Here is a 25221-nt window from a genome sequence, read left to right on the forward strand (position 1 = left end):
TTCGAAGTTACAGTGTATATACAGCTCTGGAGAAAATTAAGAGGCCACTCAATTTTTTTCTTAAATCAGCATCTCTACATGTATGGCAGCCATTCCATTCCAGTGTCTGTTGAATTCCAATACAGGCACACCTCATTCTACTTAATGAGGTACTGATTAAGTGATCACCTGAACAAAATCTTATTTAATGAGGAAAAGTATAAAAAACACTGCTGTGGTCATCACTATCCTCTTGCAATAGGACCAGCTAGATGGCAAAAACAGTGCTAGTAGTACCTCAAAAGTAATTGGAATAAAAAAAATAACTATTGACCATGCCAAAAGAGTTGAAAAGAAAGGTTTTGAGTGAGGAAAAGAAGGGTTCAATTCTGGCTTTACTGGCAGAGGGATACAGTGAGCTTCCATCCTTAAAATTTCAAAGACGGCAGTTCATAAGAACAAGGTCAAGCAGCAGACATTAGGGACAACAAAGCTACAGACCGGCAGAGGGCGAAAACGACTCTCCACTTACCGGGATGACCGCCAACTCATTTGAATTTCACTCAACAACCGTAGGATGCCATCAAGTGACCTACAAAAAGAATGGCAAACGGCTGCTGGGGTGAAGTGCACGATGAGGACGGTTGAAAACAGGCTCTTAGCAGCAGGGCTGAAGTCGTGCAAAGCTGGAAAAAAGCCCTTCGTCAACGAGAAGCAAAGAAGAGCCAGGCTGAGGTTTGCAAAAGATCATAAGGATTGGATCGTAGAGGACTGGAGTAAGGTCATCTTCTCTGATGAGTTCAATTTTCAGATTTGCCCAACACCTGGTCGTCTAATGGTTAGACGGAGACCTGGAGAGGCCTACAAGCCACAGTGTCTCGCACCTACTGTGAAATTTGGTGGAGGATCGGTGATGATTTGGGGGTGCTTCAGCAAGGCTGGAATCGGGCAAATTTGTCTTTGTGAAGGACGCATGAATCAAGCCACGTATAAAGTTGTCCTGGAAGAAAACTTGCTTCCTTCTGCTCTGACAATGTTCCCCAACTCTGAAGATTGGTTTTTCCAGCAGGACAGTGCTTCATGCCACACAGCCAGGTCAATCAAGGTGTGGATGGAGGACCACCAGATCAAGACCCTGTCATGGCCAGCCCAATCTCCGGACCTGAACCCCATTGAAAACCTCTGGAATGTGATCAAGAGGAAGATGGATGGTCACAAGCCATCAAACAAAGCTGAGCTGCTTGAATTTTTGCGCCAGGAGTGGCATAAAGACACCCAACAGCAATGTGAAAGACTGGTGGAGAGCATGCCAAGACGCATGAAAGCTGTGATTGTAAATCAGGGTTATTCCACCAAATATTGATTTCTGAACTCTTCCTAAGTTAAAACATTAGTATTGTGTTGTTTAAAAATGAATATGAACTTCTTTTCTTTGCATTATTCGAGATCTGAAAACACTGCATCCTTTTTGTTATTTTGGCCAGTTGTCATTTTCTGCAAATAAATGCTGATAATATGACAATATTTTTATTTGGAATTTGGGAGAAATGTTCTCAGTAGTTTATCGAATACAACAAAAATGTTCATTTTACTCAAACACATACCGATAAATAGTAAAACCAAAGAAACTGATAATTTTGCAGTGGTCTCTTATTTTTTTCCAGAGCTGTATAGCTGATAAGTCTATGATTTATAGTTCTGTTTAGTTATTTGACAATACACTCACCGGCCACTTTATTAGGTACACTTGCTAGTACCGGGTTGGACCCCCTTTTGCCTTCAGAACTGCTTTAATTCTTTGTGGCATAGATTCAACAAGGTGCTGGAAACATTCCTCAGATATTTTGGTACATACTGACATGATAGCATCACGCAGTTGCTGCAGATGTGCCGGCTGCACATCCATGATGCGAATCTCCAATCACTCAAAGGTGCTCTATTGGATTGAGATCTGGTGACTGTGGAGGCCATTGGAGTTACTCATTGTCATGTTCAAGAAACCAGTATGAGATGATCTGAGCTTTGTGACATGGCGTGTTATCCTGCTGGAAGTAGCCATCAGAAGATGGGTACACTGTGGTCATAAAGGGATGGACATGGTCAGCAACAATACTCAGGTAGGCTGTGGCGTTTAAACAATGCTCAATTGGTACTAAGGGGCCCAAAGTGTGCCAAGAAAATATCCCCCACACCATTACACCACCACCACCAGCCTGAACCGTTGATGCAAGGCAGGAGGGATCCATGCTTTCATGTTTCATTTCCATCTGAATGTCGCAGCAGAAATCGAGACTCATCAGACCAGGCAACGTTTTTCCAATCTTCTGTTGTCCAATTTTGGTGAGCCTGTGCGAATTGTAGCCTCAGTTTCCTGTTCTTAGCTGACAGGAGTGGCACCCGGTGTGGCCTTCTGTTGCTGTAGCCCATCTGCTTCAAGGTTCGACGTGTTGTGCATTCAGAGATGGTCTTCTGCATACCTTGGTTGTAACGAGTGGTTATTTGAGTTACTGTTGCCTTTCTATCATCTCGAACCAGTCTGGCCATTCTCCTCTGACCTCAGGCATCAACAAGGCATTTTCGCCCAGAGAACTGCCGCTCACTGGATATTTTCTCTTTTTCGGACCATTCTCTGTAAACCCTAGAGATGGTTGTGCATGAAAATCCCAGTAGATCAGCAGTTTCTGAAATACTCAGACCATACTCAGACCATGCCACGTTCAAAGTCACTTAAATCACCTTTCTTCCCCATTCTGATGCTCAGTTTTGAACTTCAGCAGGTCGTCTTGACCATGTCTACATGCCTAAATTCATTGAGTTGCTGCCATGTGATTGGCTGATTAGATATTTGCGTTAACAAGAAGTTGAACAGGTGTACCTAATAAAGTGGCCGGTGAGTGTAGATCATAAAACACTCAAGGGGGAATGCAAGGTTTAAAGAATCTGTACTGTGTAATTATAAATGGTGAACTGGAAGATCATAAAGGAATAATAAGATAATAAAACACATATAAACAATACTGTATTGATACAAACTAATTTGTCATTATAAATAATTTGACAGTTTATCAATAACAATCCAAGAAAATCAATGTGATGGTCACTAAGAAGACACATTTTAATCAAGCTATGTTCACTAATAATGCCAGTTACATTTGCATTACATTTTAGACATTTAGCAGACGCCTTTATCCAAAGCGACTTACATTTGTCTAAGTAAGTGAATCATCTATACATCAGTCATCATAAGAAAAACAAATCTATGCTAGGACCAGGGGCCATTGGCAGTCACAATGCTAGAAGAAGGAACAATTACTTTTTTAATATTTTCATTTTTTTATTCGAATGTATTCAGTAGAGAAACTGTACAGGGGGATAGTGGGGATGAAGAGGTCTTTAGGAGAGACAGTCAAGATGTAGCCTGAAGAGACGGGTCTCTTTGCCGCCCGGTAGGCGATCACCAGGGTCTTGAATCTGATGCGAGCTGCTACCGGGAGCCAGTGAAGGGTGCGAAGGAGGGGGGTGTCATGGGAGAATTTGGGGACATTGAATACCAGACGGGCACAGCATTCTGGATGAGCTGCAGAGGTCTGATGGCGGAGGCGGGGAGCCCGGCCAAGAGTGCGTTGCAGTAGTCAAGGCGGGAGATCACAAGTGTCTGGACCAGGAATGTGCTGCTTCTCTCTTGAGGAATGGATGTATCCTTCTGATGTTGTAGAGGAAGAATGTACAGGAGCATGCTGTCGCTGTGATGTTCACCACACAGGATAAGTGGTTGTCAAGGATCACTCCAAGATAACAGTAAGACAGGGGTAACAGTAAGGTTGGAGGTATGGGAGGATCTGGTGAAGACAAGGTTGAGCTGATTGCCTGCCTTATGAGTTGGAGGAGAGTGGGACAGGGTAAGGTCGAAGGAGGAGAGAAGGTCAAGTACTCCAGATGAGTGAAGCTTCTCTGACTGGATGTTGAACTCACCCATTAGTGAGAGCTGTATGCCATCCTCAGGGAAGAAGCTGAGAAGGACATCCATCTCTTCTAAGATGTCACCAAGCTGACCTGGGGGACAATAGATAACAACAATGTGACGTTTGACAGCATGGAATTCAAAGGTGTGACAGGGGAAGGACATTATGTGACCACTTAGGTGAGATTAAGAGTCCTGTGCCTCCCCCTCGACCAGAGAGTCTCTGGAATGAGAAAAGGAGTAGGCATCAGAGAGGGCTGCCAGAGTAGCTGTTTTCCGGTGTAATCCATGTCTCTATGAGAGCAAGGAAGGGATATGAAGCAGGCGTAAGCTGAGATAGCCTCGGCTTTCCGGATCCCTGACTGGCAATTCCAAAGTCCTCCCGCGACAGTGAGGTCGTGGTCAGTTGAGCATGGTGGGTAGACTAGATTAGATGGGTTGTGAGGAGTGTTTGTTTCCTCCTGAGGGATGAAATAACAGGAATGGGGTGAAAGCACATTGTGATATTTGCCGGTATAGAGAGAGGGGTTGTGGGCAATACAAGATGTAGGTAGCGCTCAATACAGTCAGAGTAGTGAAAAAAATAATCAAATAGAATAAAAATACTTAGTAGTATGTGACACAACAAAGTCATTGATACAACATAACGTGTAGGGTAATTTAATAAAAATTGTTTCTCAATAAGAAAGGAAATACAAAGAGGACAATGTTCTTCAATGTATGTTTAATCTAAGCAATCTTCCTTACTTTGGGAATTGGGGATAAGGCAAAAGTACCCAATTGCCTAAAACATGTATCGTAAATAACAAAGAAAGTTTAAAAAGTTTGATTGCCAGAGCGACCCATTTCATGAGCACTGACATCATGAACGAGTTGGACATTGCAACAAGTGGATAGAGACTCTACATCGCCCCCTAGGGGAACCTTCCTTGACAAGGTAACACTAACTGACACGACACCGGCCCTGAAAGCTAAAAGCGCTATATAAATCAGCCAATGAAATTAGTAGGCCAGAGTTTAAAAGTTAGCCACCAGCGTGACATTGCCACTTGATGAATTATGTGAAGAGAAGCTTATGAGTTCTTAATTTGGAAAAGGACAAATTATTGTCTGAAAAATGGTCGAACCAGTCATAGAAATTCTGAATGATAAACCTTAATTTAGAACAAATCATGTCTTCAAGGACACTTCATAATGTCAGACATGGAATATGTGTGTCCACGAAATTGCATATTATTAACTCATAGCAATATAATGTTTCTCAGTCGATTCTGTGGATATCAGCAGTAGGCTATATGGACACAGGACACTTACAAAGCAAAGAGCACAGTTCGTGTCAAAAATGTTCCGGTCTGGCACCGCGAGTTCACGTTGAACGTATTTCACATGCTTGAAATTAAGCTTTCATGAATCAATTAGAAATGCTTACATACCATGCGCAATGACGAGAATAAAACGAATGATATTTTCACTGTTTGACTGCCCGTATCCACGGTGTCATTTGTAGTTACCTATTGTCTGTATCTCGCTGTTCTTTTTTGCCCCTGTCCGTCATATCATGTATCATAGTTGGCTACAAACGAAGTACTTTCATATAGGTGTCATATAATTGCTGTCACCTTGGACAGTTGATTTTACTGTAGTCAAAATGTTGCATATTTTAGAGAACTGTTATCAATTCCATTTTACAGTACAAAAATAATAAAATGGTTGTGTTCTGCAGGGATGTATATTTTGTGAGGGGGTGAGAGTATGTGTGATGATGGTATGAGAGTAAGTAGGAGTTGGTCCCATTGCATGGTCCTCGTTAAAATAACCTGATATTAACACCATTTCCACTCTTCTTCTCTGTAATTCACTATAATAAATTACATTTTGCCAGAGATTTTTTTTTTTCCCGCTCGGATCTGTAATGACAGTTTCAATTGAATTGTATTTTTTTGTGCTCAAAAAACATAATGCCATTGCTGGGTGGGGAGATGAGGGGGGAATTAAATGTCTGTGTGTGCTTACATGAGCCCCGTTTAAAACAAGGTCATTGTATCCCATTAACAAACAAAAGCGTGACAATTTATCTAACCACTATACAGTCTTTTATTATTATTTATAATTATAATTATTATTATTATTATTATTATTATTATTACATTGTGTGAATGAGAGAAGGTTGCCCTTGTTGAAAATGTGGACATTTGAACCCTATTATGATGGTTTTAATGATCTCTATCCCAATCAATTCAGTCTCAATCTCACTGAAACCCAAAATCCTTACTCCTGTCTCGCATGAAAATTCCTAACTTCATTCTGTAATCAATACGTAGCATTATTAAAGCTGACTCATGCCGCTTATTCATGTCAGATTGCATTAAAGCATTTATCCCATTTCTCTGTGCTGTGAGAGAATGCGTGATGATGGTATGAGAGTTGATAGGAGGGTCCCATTGGTCCCATTGCTTGGTCCTCGTTAAAATAACCTGATAATTAAACCATTTCCATTCTTCATCTCTGTAATTCATGAGGTTCTATAATAAACATGATTTTGCTAATCTATCTTTTCATACATCCTTCACAGCTCTTGTCACCACATTGTGGTGGCTTTCAGCAGCACTTCACACCTTGTGTTGGCGTTGACCACCGCTGCAATGTCGGTGTGAATGAGTGAATGAATGGGTACCCTGAAAATGAGGGACTATGCAAAAGAAGTGTTGTAATTTCTGAATGGTGAAACCAATATGTACACAAATACCCTCAAATAAAAGCTAGAGAATCTCTATTTTAATCACATAGTAATTGTTTGATTTAAACTTCAAACTTTTCGAGTGTAGAGCCAAAAGAAGAAAAATGCTTCACTGTCCCATACGCAGGGCACTGTATTAAACAGTGACCTACTGTACTAGCGAATGTTTGTTTTATTTTCAACTAGAAGCCCTGCTTAAAATTGATGTAAAAAAATCCATTGGGGCTGATCTGCTTGATCCAGGCCTATTGCAGATTTCTGCCCCCCTGATTGCATTGACATAGACTTTTTTTTTTTTTTTTCGGATAGAGACAGGAAAGTAAGGAGGAGTAGGGCATGTCAGCAGGGCATGGGCCGGATTCGAACCCATGCCAACATGGACATGTGTGTAGGCTGCTGTAGGCTCAAGTGCTATCCCCAAGGTTTGGAAGGTCTCTATAAAGGCATGGCTACCCAAACGTACAACACAAGGGAGCGAGAAGCTAGGTGCATCTACATACATGGACATCTACTCCAGTAGGTGCAAGAGGAAGGCCCGGAAGATCATCAGGGACCGCAGTCACAATGTGACATTGCACATTTGCACTCTCTCACACACACAAACACACACACATGCACTCACACACATACATGCATACTATTTCATACTGCTATTGCGACTATATTTATCTTCCCACTCCACTAATGTTGTTGTGTTTCTGTTGCATACTACTGTACTATTGCTACCTTGTGTTATTGTTTTTATTATTACTTCATTGTTTTACTGTTGAGGAGCTAGCTTGCCCAAAGCATTTCATTGCACAATTTAATTGTGTATATGACAAATAAACTTTGATTTGATTTGAAATACAAATGTGTTGTGTAAAACAGGTATGAGTGCGTCTTTCATGTAACGAGGGAGTCACATTTCTATCTGCAACATTTTGAACATTTAACCTCACTGTATACACCCCTTGTCTACTCTAGACACTAATAATGACAGATCAGGAATGATCTGTTGATCTGATTAAATGTTCCTGGTTTTCTGTCTCCTCAGCTAGTCAGAATGACTACAGGATCGATGCCAACCAGGAACTGTTTGCCATTGGTCTCACTAACATCATGGGCTCCTTCGTCTCAGCTTACCCCGTCACTGGGAGCTTTGGACGGTGTGTGTGCATGTGCATGCGCATGCGTGCATCCTTGTGTGTGTGTGTGTGTGTGTGCGTGCGTCCGTGTGTGTATGTGTGGTGTACGTTTATATCCTAAAGTTTATGTGTTTGTGTGTGTGTGCGTGTTTGTCTCTAGTTAACATGTATTTTCTATGTACAGGACTGCAGTGAACTCACAGACGGGAGTGTGTACCCCAGCAGGCGGAATAGTCACCAGTAAGTCACAACATTCATAACTCTGAACCAATCAATAACACAGCCCGACATGAACTAGAATTAGTTTGTTCAGTTATCACTGAAATTTACAGCAGAACAATTACACGAGAGGTTAAAAAAAGCAAGCTCAATAAATGCTTGAATAAAATTTAAAAATACGTTTTTTCTCAGTCAATAATCCATATTACAACAACTCAAAATATGTTTTCAATTCCTTCTTCCCAAACAATTTTCCTAATCCCCAAATCCACTATATCCATTTTTCTGTAAAGTTTCTTTTTGTAAATTACATTTACAAAAGTCCTGTACAAGTCTGTAGGCCTTTCCTATCTTCTGTAGGAAATGTATTCCATTTGCCAAAAAGAGTCAACTCTTTTTTTTTAAATAAAAAAACACTTTTCAGCAATGCATTACGTTTAGTAAGTAACAGCCCGGGATAATCTCACCCACTTTCCCTCCTCCCTGCTTCACCTGCACGACCTCTTTAGTCCCATTTAATTCCCTTTTGTCACACAGAATAATCTCGCAGAGCCAGACACTGCCTGGAGAAATTATGTAGAGCCATGAATATGGCGCTTTGCCTCTGCCATATTCATTTGTCAATCATATTACATCAGCCCAAAACAGAACCAAGCAAAATAATAAAATATGAGTATAATTTTAGATTAAAAATAAATCATTATACAATGCCCTACGTAAATTATGGGACAGTGACACATTTTTTCTTGTTTGGCTCTACACTCCAAAAGATTTGGAGTACCCAAAAGTGAAGGGACACCGTACCCAAAAATGAAGGGACACTTGTCTTGACAGGTGTTACTGGTTTGTTAGACGTGTTCCGTTCATTTGTGCAGTCATAAGAGAGCTGTCAATGTGCAGTATTGATTCTAGGTTTTATGTTTGCCTTTGGAGTCTGCTTTTGTTGCCTGCGAACATGAGGACCAAAGAGACATCAATGAAAGACATCAAATCTAGCAGAAATATAGCCAAAACCTTAAACCTACCAAAATCAACAGTTTAGATCATCATTAAAAGGAAAGAAAATACTTGTGATCTCAGAAAACAGACTGATAGGCCAAGGAAGACTTCTACAGTGGATGACCAAAAAATGCTCACCATGATAAAGGAAAACCGCAAAACAACTGTCCCACAGATCAGGAACACTCTCCAGGAGGTAAGCGTGAATGTGTCAGAGACTACCATCTGCAGAAGACTTCACCAGCAGAACTACAGAGGCTACACTGCAAGGTGCAAACCACTAGTTAGCCACAAAAACAGGATGGCCAGGTTACGGTTTTCTAAGAAGTGCCTAAAAGAGCCTGCAGAGTTCTGGAAAAAGGTCTTGTGGACAGAGGAGACAAAGATGAACATGTACCAGAGTGATTGCAAGAGTAAAGTGTGGACAAAAAAGCAACTGCCCAATATCCACAGCATACTATCTCATATGTGAAATATGGTGGAGCGGCTTGGGCATGTATGGCTTGGGCATGTATGGCTTCCGCTGGAACTGGCTCACTTGTCTTCATTGATGAGTTATTGCATGCAAAGGATTGTCGACCAAATAGTCAATCAAGACCAAAACCTTGCACCACCTGAGGGCTCACAAACAAGCTCCCTGCGTCTCACTCACCCCCCACCCTGTCACACACACACACACACACACACACACACACACACACACACACAATGCAATGACAGTGTAATTTATAATTATTTAAAATTATTCTAATTTATAGTGTACATGCCCCATACCCATTTCACAGCCTCTAGCTTCATTGCCACTTAGCCTCGCACAGCCTACTATGTATTGTTTTGCTGTTCTTTTTTGTAAATTTGTAAATTTGTTATAGCTATTTTGTTAATATTTTGCTTAAATTTTTTAAAACATTTCTTGTCAATATTTGGTATTCTTTTTTATGTCCCATGCACCCAACCTCACCTGATTCTGATTCTGATTCTGAACTGCTGACAGCAGCAGCAGGATGTACAGAAACATGATCACATCAGCCCAAGTACAGTACAAGCAAATCCCTCCAAACTCATTGGATAGCGCTTCATCATACAGCAGGACAATGACCCAAAACATACTGCCATAGCAGCTAGGGAGGTTTTTAAGTCAATCTCCAGATTTAAATCCTATTGAACATGCGTTTCATTTGCTGAAGAGGAGACTTGAGGCAAATCGTCCTCAAAACAAACAACAACTGAAGATGGCTGCAGTACAGGCCTGGCAGAGCATCACTAGAGAAGATACCCAGCATCTGGTGGGGTCAATGGGTTGCAGACTTCAGGCAGATATTGCATGCAAAGGATTGTCGACCAAATATTAAACCATGAGTGCTTAATTTGGACATTTGAAATAGGAGGACTGTATAAAAAGTGTTCTGAATGGTGAAACCAATATGTACACAAATACCATCAAATAAAAGCTGGCAATCTCTACTTTAACCTCATTGCAATTGTTTAATTTAAAATCCAAACCTTTTAGAATATAGAGCCAAAAGGAGAAAATATTCTTCACTGTCCCATTACTTGCACAGGGCACTGTATATCCAGGTCAGGTTTATCTCTCATTCTGAGGCTATGAATACATTTTTCTTCTAGTATTATTTTCCACACTCACCTACCCCATCAATTAATTAATTATTTCATCCCATAGTAATGATTTAGATATTGAGTAAAACTGTTAAAGGTAATGCTGTGTACAGTTTGTGTTCTGTGTTGTGCTTAATTCATGGTAAGAGTTTGGTTAACTATGGTAAATATTTGGTCTGTGTGCAAGAATGTATTGGCAGTAAGTGGTCAAGGTGTGGTCTTCACGGCCTCTCTTTCCCACTGGTGGTTAGACGTCCTTTATGCCAGCATTTTTTCATTCATATGGATCCCCATTAGCTGTTTCATCATCAGCAACAGCTACTATTCCTCGGGTCCAAACAGAAACATATCACATATCACAAACAATCACACAAAATATAGACAAACTAAAAAAACAACATTATTAACAGAAACAACAATACAAACCCATGATGAGACAATATCCACAACCACAACAACAGCAACAACAACAAAATCAAGTAAATAAAATCAACAAGCATTCTACTGTTTTTGATAGTTAGTAGTCACTGTGTGCAGGTTGTTGGTGGTCTCCATGGTAGTCTGGTGTGGTCCTGCTCCTGTTCTTAGTGTTCCTCATGTCCAGTTCTACCATGCATGGTAGTTTGTGGTCAATGTGTGGTTTTTCAAGGTCTGTCTTTCTCCCCTTGTTGGTCAGATGTAGTTGTGCTGTCTTTAGCGTTCCTCATGCTTGAATTGTACCATGTATGGACGTTTGTGGTCAGTCTGTGGTCAGTTAGTGGTCCTTCATGGTCTCTCTCCCCCTGGTGGTCAGGTGTGGTTATCCTCCTGTCCTTGGCTTTCCTCATGCCTGCTTTCTACTACATCCCTAAAGCCTCACTGGCTGCGGTCATCATCTGTGCAGTCGCTCCCATGGTCGATTACCGTGTGGTCGCTGAACTCTGGAGGATACGCAGTGAGTGATTCAGTCTTCATCCATTTTAAATTGCAACCTTGATCTAATGCTGCCTTCATGTGCTCTCGGAAACCCTGACTCATGTAACATTTTTGCATAGGGCTTTCTATTGATTGACTCCACACGTGGGAAGCTTGCGTTTCATCATAGTAGAAGTTTTCAGGTCGGATATTTATGAATTTCCAATTTTCTGAGGGCTTGTGAAAGCAGCACTACTTCTCTGTTTTTGAGGTTTGGATACCTTGATTGTGAGAGTCTTCTAACTAGGAGTGTGTGTGTGTGTGTGTGTGTGCATGTGTGTGTCCATCCATCTAGAGCTGGACCTGCTGCCCTTCCTTGCCACATTCCTGCTGAGTTTCTGGGAGGTGCAGTATGGCATTGTTGGAGGCGTGGTCGTGTCTTGGGCCATGTTGCTCTACAACGTTTCCAGGCCTAAGCTCAAGGTTGTGTGTGTGTGCATGTGCCTGCATGCATGTATAGTGTGTTCAATACTGCTGTGTACTTAATTATGTGTGTGTGTGTGTGTGTGTGTGTGTGTGTGTGTGTGTGTGTGTGTGTGTTTACAATGCCCTGCATAAATTATGGGACAGTGAAACAATTTTTCTTCTTTTGGCTCGATACTCCAAATGTTTGGATTTTAAATCAAACAGAGGTTGAGGTTGAAGTAGAGATTCTCAGCTTTTATTTGAGGGTATTTGTGGACATAGTGGTTTTACCAACACTGGTTTGGGCATGTGTAGCTGCCAACTATATGTGTAGCTGTCTTAATTGATGATGTAACTGCTGACAGCAGCAGCAGAATGTATTTGAAGTGGACAGAAACATCTTGTCTGCTTGAGTACAAGCAAATGCCTCCAAATTCATTGGATGGCACTTTTCATACAGTAAGACAATGACCCCAAACATATTGCCATAGCAACTAGAGAGTTTTTCAGGGCCAAAAAGTCCTTGACTGGCCAAGTCAATTTTGAGATTTAAATCCAATTGAACATGCATTTCATTTGTTGATGATACATTTTTGGCAAAAAGACCTAAAAACAAACAACAACTGAAGACAGCTTAGCAGAGCATCACCAGAGAATATACCCAGCGTCTACTGCCGTCAATGGGTCGCAGACTTCAGGCAGTTATTGCATGCGGTTAAGGATTGTCAACTAAATACTAAACATGAGTACTTAATTTTGACATTATATGAAACTGTCCCATTATTTTTGGTGCCCTGAGATATGGCGACTATGCATAAAAGGTGAAACCAATATCAACAAAAATGCCATCGAATAAAAGCTGAGTATATCCTTTAACTTCATAGCAATTGTTTGATTTACTGTTTTGAACTTTTGGAGTATAGAGCCAAAAGAAGTAAAAATGCTTCACTGTGCCATTACATGTTTAATGTGTTTAATGCTGCTGTGTACTTTATTCTGTACAGGTTTGTGTTTGTGTTTGCTTGAGTGTTTGCACACATGCATGTGTGTCTAACACTTTAGAGTGTACTACTCTCTCTGTGTACAGGTCACTGATCATGATGTGTTGGTGATGGAGCTGGGTAGTGGGCTCAGTTTTCCTGCTACTGAGTACCTAAGCCGGGTCATATACACTCAGGCCCTTCAGGGTAAGACAGTGTGGACGTACACAAACTTTTACTTCACTTTAGTTTTTATAGCAGCAAAATATATTACTATATACAGTGCCCTGCGTAATGCCCTGGATTTTAAATCAAACAATTACGATGAGGTGAAAGTAGAGATTCTCAGCTTTTATTTGATTTGGTATTTGTCTATATATTGTATTGCCATTCAGAAATTACAACACTTTTGATGCATCGTCCCCCTATTTTAGGGTACCCAAAAGTAATGGGACAATTGACTTGACAGGTGTTTCTGGTAATTCCAGGTCTTCCGTCACATTATTTGTGCAGGCATAAGAGAGCTGTCAATGTCTAGTATTGATTATAGCCTTTGGAGTTTGCTATTGGTGTCTGTCAACATGAAGACCAAAGACGTGTCAATGAAAGTAAAGGATGCCTTTATTAGGCTGAAAAATAACTATCAGAAACATAGTCAAAACCTTACAAAAATCAGCATTTTGGAACATCATTAAAAAGAAACTAAACACTGGTGAGCTCAGCAATCGCAAACGGCCTAGTAGGCCAAGGAAGACTTCCACAGTGGATGACCAAAGAATGCTCACCATGATTAAGAAACCCCAAAACAACTGTCCCACAGATCAGGAACACTCTCCAGGAGGTAGGCTGAATGTGTCAGAGACTACCATCCACAGAATATGTCACCAGCCGAACTACAGATGCCTCACTGCAAGGTGCAAACTACTAGTTGTCCTCAAAATGAATGGTCAGGTTACAGTTTTCCTAAAAGTACCTAAAAAGCCTGCAGAGGTATGGAAACAGGTCTTGGGGTCAGATAATATGAATATTATCATGTACCAGAGCGATTGCAAGAGGAAAGTTTGAAGAAAAAAGGAACTGCCCAATATCCACAGCATACTACCTTATCTGTGAAATATGGTGGAGCGGCTTGGGCATGTATGGCTTGGGCATGTATGGCTTCCGCTGGAACTGGCTCACTTGTCTTCATTGATGAGTTATTGCATGCAAAGGATTGTCGACCAAATAGTGAACATTTGTGCTTAATTTGGAGATTTGATATAGATTGAATCTGTCCCATCACTTTTGGGTAGCCTGTAATAGGGGGATTATGCATAAAAGGTGTTCTGAATGGTGAAACAATATGTACACAAATACCATCAAATAAAAGCTGAGAATCTGTACTTTAACCTCATAGTAGTCAAATCAAAACTTTTGGAGTGTAGAGCCAAAACAAGAGAAAACGCTTGACTGTCCCATTACATACGCAGGCCACTGTGTGTGTGTGTGTGTGTGTGTGTGTGTGTGTGTGTGTGTGTGTGTGTGTATATATACAGTATATATATATATATATATATATATATATATATATTACATGGACATGGACAACAACAAAATGCATAATACACCTATTTAAAACACATGGATAAAAAGGTAGTACACCATTGGCGGTACAAATGGCCATTGTCCATTAATGTGTGTGCAGAGGAATGGTGTGGGATATTTTCTGTGCGTGCAAGGGGTACTGTGACTGAGTTTGTGACTGTGTCTTGTGTGCCTTTTGGTGGATTCTATTGTGTTGCGCCCTGTCACTCCTATCCCCTTTCTATCCTCCCCTGTCCCACCTCTATTCTACTCCCCCACCCCTGTCCACCCTTTCCCCCTTTTAATCCTTCCATGTCCCCCCTCTATTCAACTCCCCTATCCCCCCTCTATACTACTCCCCCAATTTCTTGTTCACCTAATCCTTGTTTTATCCTCCCCTGTCCCCCATCTCCTCTCTATCCTTCACTTTCCTCCCTATCCCCTCCTGTCTCCAACCTCCCTCTCCCCTCCTGTCCCCCTCCTCCCTTCCTCTCCTAACCCCTGTCCTCCCTCTCCCCTCCTGTCCCCTATCCCCTTCCTCTCCTAACTACTGTCTTCCCTCTCCCCCTCTGTCCTCTAGCCTCTCCTCCCAGGTCAGTAGTTCTAGACTGTCACCACGTCAGCACAACAGACTCCACAGTGGTGAAAGAGCTCAGAGACCTGCTACGACAGTTCAAGCTGCATGGCGTCTGTGTGGTCTTCTCTGGACTACAGCATTCTGTTCTGGATGTTCTGTTGGCAGCAGACCTGCCGGGTCTGAGGCACACAGACAGTGTGGAGGCAGCACTACAGATCCTATCGGGTAACCCAGTCAGTGACTGCTTGGCCAATCAACAAGGTGGTGATTTTTGATGGTATGCCGAACAAAACCATGAATAGACCAGTTGTCCTCCAATCAATGGACCAATCACTGATACTTAGACTTTGAAATTGGTGACTGGCATTAGTCTGGACATATCAGGGTACAGGGAGGTCAGAAGTGTCCCTCCTCCTTAGCTGTTGATTGTTTTACACAGGGGAGCAGTCTTTTTTAAACACTATAGTACTACTAACCCTCATATACTACTACTAACCCTGAGTGAGATGAATGTATAGGGCTAGGAGTTTGTACCAACCAGGACTGAATGGAAATGGACCAAACGTTCATACTTTTGTCACTTACTGAAAACTGGTCCTATACAGTAATATTCTTAATGGCTAAGAGGTGCACCAATACTATCGGTGGTACTTATCAGGTGGGCCGATATGGCTCTCAAATAATTGTATCATATTCAATATATTCTCTGATACCAAACCGATTCACCATGATGAAAACGTTTCTATTCCTAACTACAGTCAACAGCATGTACGGTATATATGTACAGTTGAAGTCAGAAGTTTACATACACTTGTCATTAAAACTCATTTTTTAACCACTCCACAGATTTCATGTTAACAAACTATAGTTTTGGCAAGTTGGTTAGGACATCTATTTTGTGCATGACACAAGTAATTTTTCCAACAATTGTTTACAGACAGATTATTTCACTTACAATTCACTATATCACAATTCCAGTGGGTCAGAAGTTTACATACACTAAGTTGACTGTGCCTTTAAACAGCTTGGACAATTCCAGAAAATGATACCATGGCTTTAGAAGCTTCTGATAGGCTAATTGACTGAATCATTTGAGTCAATTGGAGGTGTACCTGTGGATGTATTTTAAGGCCTACTTTCAAACTCAGTGCCTCTTTGCTTGACATCATGGGAAAATCAAAAGAAATCAGCCAAACGCAAAATGTCCAAACGCCTGAAGGTACCAGGTTCATTGGTACAAACAATACTACACAAGTATAAACACCATGGGACCACGCTCATACCGCCCAGGAAGGAGACGCGTTCAGTCTCTTAGAGATGAACATAATTTGGCACGAAAAGTGGAAATCAATCCCAGAACAACAGCAAAGGACCTTGTTAAGATGCTGGAGGAAACAGGTACAAAAGTATCTATATCCACAGTAAAACGAGTCCTATATCGACATAACCTGAAAGGCCACTCAGCAAGGAAGAAGCCACTGCTCCAAAACCGCCATAAAAAAGCCAGACTACAGTTTGCTACTGCACATGGGGTCAAAGATCTTACTCTTTGGAGAAATGTCCTCTGGTCTGATATAACAAAAATGTAACTGTTTGGCCATAATGACCATTGTCATGTTTGGAGGAAAAAGGGGGAGGCTTGCAAGCCGAAGAACACCATCCCAACCGTGAAGCATGGGGGTGGCAGCATCATGTTGTGGGGGTGCTTTGCTGCAGGAGGGACTGGTGCACTTCACAAAATAGATGGCATCATGAGGAAGGAAAATGATGTGGATATATTGAAGTAACATCTCAAGACATCAGCCAGGAAGTTAAAGCTTGGTCGCAAATGGGTCTTCCAAATGGACAATAACCCCAAGCATCCGACTTCAACTGTATGTAGAGTGCCCTGCGTAAGTAATGCGTAAAAACTACTTAATTTTTCTTATGATGACTGATGGATAGATGATTCACTTTGTAAGTCACTTTGGATAAAGGCGTCTGCTTAATGCCAAAAATGTAATGTAAATGTAATGGGACAGTGAATATCCCATTGGAGATTCTCAGCTTTTATTTGATGGTATTTGTGTACATATTGGTTTCACCATTCAGAAATTACAACAGTTTTTAGACATAGTCCCCCTTTTTTGAATGTCCAAATTAACCACTCATGTTTAGTATTTGGTCACCCCCTAGTTGCTATATGTTTTGGGTCATGCTCTATGATGAAGCGCCATCCAGTGAGTTTGGAGGCATTTACTTGTACTCTACTTCGGCAACATATCTGTACAATTCAGAATTCATCCTGCTGCTGCCGTCAGCAGTTACATCATTAATGAAGACAAGTGAGCCAGTTTCAGTGGAAGTCGTACATGTCCAAGCCATAACACCCCTTCCACCATATTTCACAGATGAAGTGGTATGCTGTGGATATTGGGCAGTTGCTTTTTTTCTCCACACTTTACTTTTGCCATCACTCTGGTACAAGTTCATCTTTGTCTCATCTGTCCACAAGACCTTTTTCCAGAACTCTGCAGGCTTTTTAGGTACTTTTTAGCAAACTGTAACCTGTTTTTGTTGTGCAAACTTAGTGGTTTGCACCTTATAGTGTAGCCTCTGTAGTTCTGCTAGTGAAGTCTGCTACGGATGGTAGTGTCTGATACATTCACTCCTACCTCCTGGAAAGTGTTCCTGATCTGTGGGACAGTTGTTTTGGGGCTTTTTTAATCATGGTGAGCATTCTTCGGTCATTCACTAGAAGTCTTCCTTGGCCGATTTCTGAGTGCTCTTTCCTTTTAATGATGTCCCAAACTGTTGGATTTGGTAGGTTTAAGGTTTTAGCTATGTTTCTGATATTCCAGCCTCATAATGGCTTCCCTGACTTTCATTGACGTCTCTTTGGTCCTCATGTTGACAGACACCAATAGCAGACTCCAAAGGCAAACGCAAAGCCTAGAATCAATACTAGACATTGGGAGCTCTCTTATGCACAAATGATCCCGAGACACCTGTCAAGCCAGTTGTCGCATCACTTTTGGGTACCCTGAAATAGGGGGACTATACATAAAAAGTGATGTAATTTCTGAATGTTGAAACCAGTATGTACACAAATACTATCAAATAAAAGCTAAGAATCTCTATATATGTAAAATGTATAGTATACATAATTATTGTTTCGTAATTCATTGTTTTGTTTGTTTTGGAAAGTCACGTTGTTCAAACTGGGTACAGATTACATGACTGGCAAATGTATGGACAGTATTTGTATTAGCACTCAGTATCAGATGATTCTTAATAGACTACTTGTTATTCTGATCAGTTTTCCAAAAATGATATCCACCTATAGAGGTGCACCTCTACTATGTTGTTTTGGATGTTGTATGAATATATCTCTTCATATATCTCTTTACATTAATGTAAGGTCAGGTTTGTGCTGATCTTCGATCAGGTTTTCCTCCCTAATGGTTAAGGTAAGCTGGTCCTAGATCACTGCCTGGTCTTACAACAGCAACAAAATGTCCCTAGTTTGTTTTGAACCCCTTCAGAACCAAAGTACATCAAGGATCTGGAACAGAGCAAAAGCCAATCACTTTATCACACAAACTGACCTGCAACCACATATCCTTTGCACCAAGTTATCTCAAGGCTAGGACTCTAAACTGGAGAAATACTTACTAAAATAATACATTATTTTAACCTTTTTGTCATTTTTTATACATATGACACTGACAGTGCAGATTTACAACGACACACAGAAAATTGAAAATAACATGTCCAATTCCCTGTACATTCTTTTGTCCAAATCAACAACGCACAGGAATTAATTCACCAAATCTACTTGATTGCCTATGCACTGTCTGTGTGATTACACTGTAAGGACTTCATCCACCAAAGTGTGTTTTTATCAATACATAATTAAACACAGGTCTTCAGCAGATATACTGTGCCAGTGTAACACTTATAAGGGAACACTTAAATGTGGTGTCCAGAGGTGTATTCAGTGCGGCTAAATGTTCACATCGATATAAGTATAGAAATGCAATGTACAGAGCAGACATAACTTCCTATTCATGCATACCTGTTGGGCGCATTACTGAACGTTCTGTAATGTTCAACCTGCCTGAACAAGCAAGGTCTATGGTCTTTAGATCTATGGTCTTGGACAAGACATTGTCTGTGTCCAGTCAACCATAACCATAAGTCTATTGTATGGTTAAGTATAGTTTGATTGATTGACTGATTGATGTTTTCACTGACTTTATAATGAATGGCCTGTAGAAACACATCAGTAGCATTCTCGGTTGGCTTCACAGTCACACAGCAGATTGATATGCGATATTATGGTAAATTTAAAGACAATATAAGGGTTTGTAATCCCACACCTAGGGAAGAGGTCACAAGAAAACAGATGGTCCTAGAACATTTGGAGAATGCAGTCAAGAGGGGTGAGGTCAGATTGAGGGGTTTGATATAGGTGAAGAAAACAAAGGATCAAAGCTGGAGAAACCAGGATAGAGTAAGTAAAGTTAGGGTAATTTAAGTAATAAACAAAGTTGTAAACAGCTAAAGGCTAACAGCCTGGGCGTCAGCAAGGCCTGATCGGATAAACGGGCGCCAGCCCGGTGGGCGGCGCACACCTTGATGACGAAATGTAGATCTTGAATGTTATTGGTGTATGTAGACAGGAATCAGAAATACGTTGAATAGAAGGCGTTAACCTGTGTGAAGTCTATAAAGACAGGTGACTGAGGAGATAACGGGGTCAACTTTGCAAACCTGAACGGCTGCATATTCTGCATGAATAAAGTCTTTGAATGAATCAACAGCTCTGGTTAATGGTATTTTAAGTATTATAGCTTAAATTCTATGACAATATTGGTGGGGTTCCTTACATCTCTAGACATTGTAAGATCTAGTGCAGAGTGACTGCAATGTAGACAAGCCGTAACTCAACCTGATAGAAACAACATCTTTCAACCCAGTTTTTATCCTGAACTTCATTTAACAATCCTAATGTATTTTTATACGCTTCAAGCCTTCAACTAACTTTGAAATGTATTTTCTTAGAATGATGACTTTTATACAATGTCACTAAATCAAATGTATGCAAAATCTGTTGGGAACCAGGCAAATCACTTTTGTGTTTTCTAATAATGTAATAATGTATACATAAATGACACATGGTGACACATGACACATCTGGAACCTACTGAATTAAAATTATTTACCACATATCTTGGTGGTCTCCATGGCAATGTATAAACCAATATGTGGAGAGGATTAAGCTTCCCATACACAGTGACATTGTGTTGTGTGAATGGCTTCTTTTATTCTTAATTCATAGATAACGTGTCATCTCCCCAAGTTGCAGTAGGCAAGTTTTAGTCATTCAAATATTGCTAAATTACCCTGGTATATCTGTAGCGATACGGCAGTGAAATTGGTGAGCAGAAGATGAGACCATCTCTATCCAATCTAAATGCCATTCAGAAAAGCATGACTTTTGGCCTCTTTCCTGTGCAATAACGCAGTGAAAAGTAGTCGTGCAGTTCGCAAACAATTTGTCCTTTTTGAACTACTCTTTCATTTGACGTGCTGGTCGCAATGAATCCTACAGCAGGATTAATACACAATGAATCTTACAGCAGGATTAATACACACTCCTCCGACTCAGCGGCTCTGAGACATGCTCCAACCACACTCTCTTAATTTTATATGCACGCAAGAAAATAGATAGAAAATAGGTCTCAGTCACAAATGACCGATCTAAAGTAATAAACCTGGCATGCCCCTATGGTGAATGAGATGTGAACGAGAGGCTTGTAGAGTCATAACATGAGCTTTCAGTTCATAGTTCACCGGTAGGGGATCCTGCGTGCTTTGGGCATGTCGCCGAGGGCGAGATTAGTATGGCCTTTTCCCAGGCTAAACACCATTCCCAACGTTACCCAGTTAAGCACAGCAGGATTGGCCCGAGGTTTGAGAGCAATCTTGGTGAATCACCATGACACTGCTTGAAAGAGAAAAAGCTTAGCAGCTGGGGGCCCAACCTGACGAGGGACAGCGCGGCTGCGGATGTTCCTGAAACATATTTTATCTTTGATCTATCCTTCAAATAGGTGCAACTGCATAACTGCTTATGAATGATAAGTTGATTAAAATAGGTGTAAACTGCATTACTGCTTATAAATGATAAGTTGATTCAAATGTGTGTAACTGATTAATGATAAGTTGATTCAAAAGTGTGTAACTGAAATGATAAGTTGATTCAAATGTGTGAAACTGATTAATGATAAGTTGATTCAAAGGAGTGTAATTGATTAATGATAAGTTGAGTCAAATATATATAATTGGTTAATGATAAATGAGTTCAAATATGTGCAAAAGGCAAAACTGAATAAGAGAAATTATAAGGGTAGTATATGACTCCGGGTCAACATATCTGGTTGGACCTCGTAGTGATAACGGTTTAACTGATACCGAAGTAGGCAACCAAATGCATTAATGTTTGACTGTATAATTCTTACTCAGAAATGATTACTGAAGTAGGCTGATCATGTGTGCTAATGTTGATTGTATACCATATGTACTAAATGTTAACTTTGAGAAATGCCTAGATTAGTATGGCACAAAAAGGATTAATAGTGTAGGTTGCAGAAGTCCACAATAAAAAGTGTCCTTGAGTCCATGTTTGAGCATGAGAGTGATAAGTATGTCTAGTAGACATAACAACAGGTGCCCTTATGCCCATGACTAAGCATGGGTGCGAACTCAGGGTGATGTAATGAACTAGATCGAATTCTATGCTCGACTGAGAACTAGATCGAATTCTATGCCTGACTAAATGAACTAGATAAGAAAGGGTGGGGGTAACAAAAAGCCCCATTGCAAGATTATAAAAAGAGCTCCCTGGAGCAGTACAACGGACTTTCCCCGCTGCGGAGCGTCACACCTGAAGGCTGGAGCAGGACTGAGTGTGTTGAAAACCACCCCGAAGTGGAAACTGGAGCCTCCATACTCTAGCAGATTCTCCTTGTCCGGAGCTCACACTCTGATTGAATTCTGACTGTCGGCCTCGCCACACTAGCACAACGGAGGACCTTGGCGGACCTTTGTTTGTATAACAACAGCTCTGGTGGATAGAGGAACCGGCTATGCTCGTAGGGGTGAAACTGGGACTTCTCTAAATTTAGGGAGTAGGGACAGACTGATAGGTTTTATTCTTTTATCATTTTTATCATTTTTGAATACTAGCATTTTACCATTTAATCACTCTGCCTGTAATGCTGCAATGTTTTAAGCCATCATTAAAGAATTTAACCTGCATTTAAAGGAATAGTTTTCTCAATTTTAATTGAGATTTCTAATTATTTTTTTAATTATTATTATTATTATTTTTTTTTTATATATTTTTAGTCATTCCATCCCTGATAAGCCTTTTTACCTCCTCCTGGTAACATAAACTATTATAGACTACTGTGCATAATACATCTTGGGATCTGAAGGGTTATATCTGGCCCCTTATTACCTCCTTTGGGTAAATTATTACCGATAAACCCTTTATCCGCAACCACACCAACTGGCACTCATATCAGATTAGAGCGGTCGTTAACCATAGAGACTACCCACTTCTGTGTACAGTTTTTAGGTTTGGGGTGATTTTTCAGTGCAGCTGAGGTGGGTAGAGGAAGATATGGGAGGAACTATGGGATGTAGACCGTTAACAGCGGAGTGAATCTAATCGACACCAACCTACATAGGACCAGTCAGCATCTGACAGGGTAAGACCCCTCAGGCTGAGGATCCATAACCTGTTATCTGAGGGTTGGTCGGGGGGTTGGTCGGAGGTTCCTAAATTCCCGGGAGACAGGCATTACTGACTCAAATAAACGAAATAAGTCGAAAGATTCTTCCTTTTGACTGAATGACTTGAAAAGATTCAGAGTCAGTAAAAAGACAAGAAGGTGGAACAGGAGGAAAGGATGGGACTGTTTAATCCAGTGGGCAACAGTAAGAACAGCCTACTGTCCTTCCTGTCCTTTTCAAGGATGTTTAAGGAGATCGGAGACCTCTTTCAACATCAGTCCACGAGGCCACCCTATCTTAAGGTGGAATGGGAGGAGGACAAACGTGTTGGCTTTGGGGCCCGGCACCAAAGCACCTGGAGGGAGGTTTGGGAAACCAGGGCTGATGGTTATGCTGGCTTCATCCTCTTGAAGAAGTGTGTGCCAGGCACTAAAATGCACCAACTTAAGCAGTACCTGTTGAAGCAGGAAAGCCCAGGTAACAGCTACCTCTGCTCCACCCCAAACATTACCTGACATGGCAGCTCCAACCCCAACAGCAACCTCTACTGCTGCCTCTGATCTTCCAGGTCAGTTAATAACAAACATATTCATAATTATTGGTTTACTTGAATAGAACATGCTATTTGTAATGACATCTTTGTTTCATTTCACAGTAATGGAGGAAGACGAGGATTTGAAAAGGACGGTGCTGGGTATGTCCCCATCTACGTACCAGACCCAGCTGAGTGAGTGTACTAATACATCTTTGAACTCATGCCGAACATGTCCAGATCAGTGATTTATTAAACTGTACTTCATTCAATGATAAAATACACATTTACTGTGCTTCTAGGTACATCAGCAGTAGCCATTGGAGACCCATATTTGTCCATAGCTAGAGGTTTTTTCTCAATACATTTGGGAGGATAAATCTGTGACCCACATTATTATTCTGCCTTAATATCCTTGTTTATTATTTTGGCCATGTTCTGGCCTGTTCTGATGCTTGTGTTCTTTTGTTCGACAAACCACAATTCTAAGGATTTACAATTCATCAGGTGAGACATATTCACATCAGAGTAGACATACTGAGTCTTATTAATGTTCAAATCAGCTTGACAGACTGTTACGGATGGGGGTCGCACTCCCCAGTGCGGTCGCTAGATGTCTCCCTCTGGCCACCCACTGTGCCGCCTCACTCATGGACTAATCACCCTGCACCTGTGTTTAATTGTCACTGTTGCTTTATGTACCCTCGCTTCCCTTCACTCCCCGTTGAGTTTTCACAGTGTGTGCACTGAACACTATATTAGGAACGCCTGTACACCTTCTCACGGTGGAGGTGGTGTAATGTTGTGGGGAATGTTTTCTTGACACACTTTAGGCCTGTTAATACCAATCAATCATCGCTTGAATGCCACAGCCGATTTGAGTATTGTTGCTGACCATGTGCATAACTTCATGGCTACAATTTACACATCTTCTAATGGCTACCCCAGCATGATAATGCACCATGTCACAAATCAAGTCGTCTTGTGGGGGGACATGCAGCGTTCGGCCTGTAGAGGGAGCTACAGGACTGTGGCCAGGGTTCTGTCGTCGAGGCTCCGTTGCACACCTGTTGCAAATGAAGCCTCGTTGACTAGATGCTTAAGATGTGTGTGCCTCTGCTTTTTCAGTAGGTGGGCTGGGAACGACGGGGCAGGTTTAGAGACAGAAAAGAACCTTGCTACATTGGCGCCCAACGTGGGGCGCCATCCCACTTCTAACACCAATGTAGCAAGGTTCTTTTCACACAGAGGCAGACGCAGTATCTTAGTGAGGGATTTGGTCCCGTTTATTAGTCATTCAATATCGTGGCTTATTAGCCCGTCTCAAAGTTTTGGCGACTTTCCAGTCGTCTGTCTCTAAACCTGCTCCGTCGTTCCCAGCTTAAGCATCTAGTCAACGAGGCTTCATTTGCAACAGGTGTGCAACGGAGCCTCGCCGACATAACCCTGGCCACGGTCCTGTAGCTCCCTCTACAGGCCGAACGCTGCATGTCCCCCCACACGTCTCAAATTGGTTTCATGAACATGACAATGAGTTCAGTGTTCTTCAGTGGCCTTCCCAGCCACCGGATCTGAATCCAATAGAACACCTTTGGGATGTGGTAGAACGGGAGATTCACAGCTTGAAAGTGCACCTGAAAAATCTACAGGAATTGCGTGATGCAATCATGTCATCATGGACCAGATTCTCAAAGGAATGTTTCAAAAGTCTTGTGGAATCAATGCCATGAAGAATTGAGGCTGTTTTGAGAGCAAAGGGAGGCCCTACCCAGTATAAGTATGGTGT

General features: G+C 41.3%; 1 protein-coding gene across 1 annotated transcript in view; it reads left to right on the forward strand.

The window, feature by feature from the left end:
* slc26a11 (solute carrier family 26 member 11) overlaps positions 1 to 16326 on the forward strand; it is a 46267-nt gene extending 29941 nt beyond the window's left edge. The window contains exons 9-14 of the mRNA XM_083696701.1: positions 7714 to 7825; positions 7989 to 8044; positions 11433 to 11573; positions 11889 to 12016; positions 13086 to 13185; positions 15122 to 16326. Coding sequence (XP_083552827.1) covers positions 7714 to 7825; positions 7989 to 8044; positions 11433 to 11573; positions 11889 to 12016; positions 13086 to 13185; positions 15122 to 15393 — 809 coding nt within the window. The 3' untranslated portion in view covers positions 15394 to 16326. The remainder of the gene's footprint in view (positions 1 to 7713; positions 7826 to 7988; positions 8045 to 11432; positions 11574 to 11888; positions 12017 to 13085; positions 13186 to 15121) is intronic.
* The last annotated feature ends 8895 nt before the right edge of the window (positions 16327 to 25221 follow it).

Source organism: Argentina silus (assembly GCF_951799395.1).
Source record: "Argentina silus genome assembly, chromosome: Y".
In the NCBI taxonomy this organism is placed as follows: domain Eukaryota; kingdom Metazoa; phylum Chordata; class Actinopteri; order Argentiniformes; family Argentinidae; genus Argentina; species Argentina silus.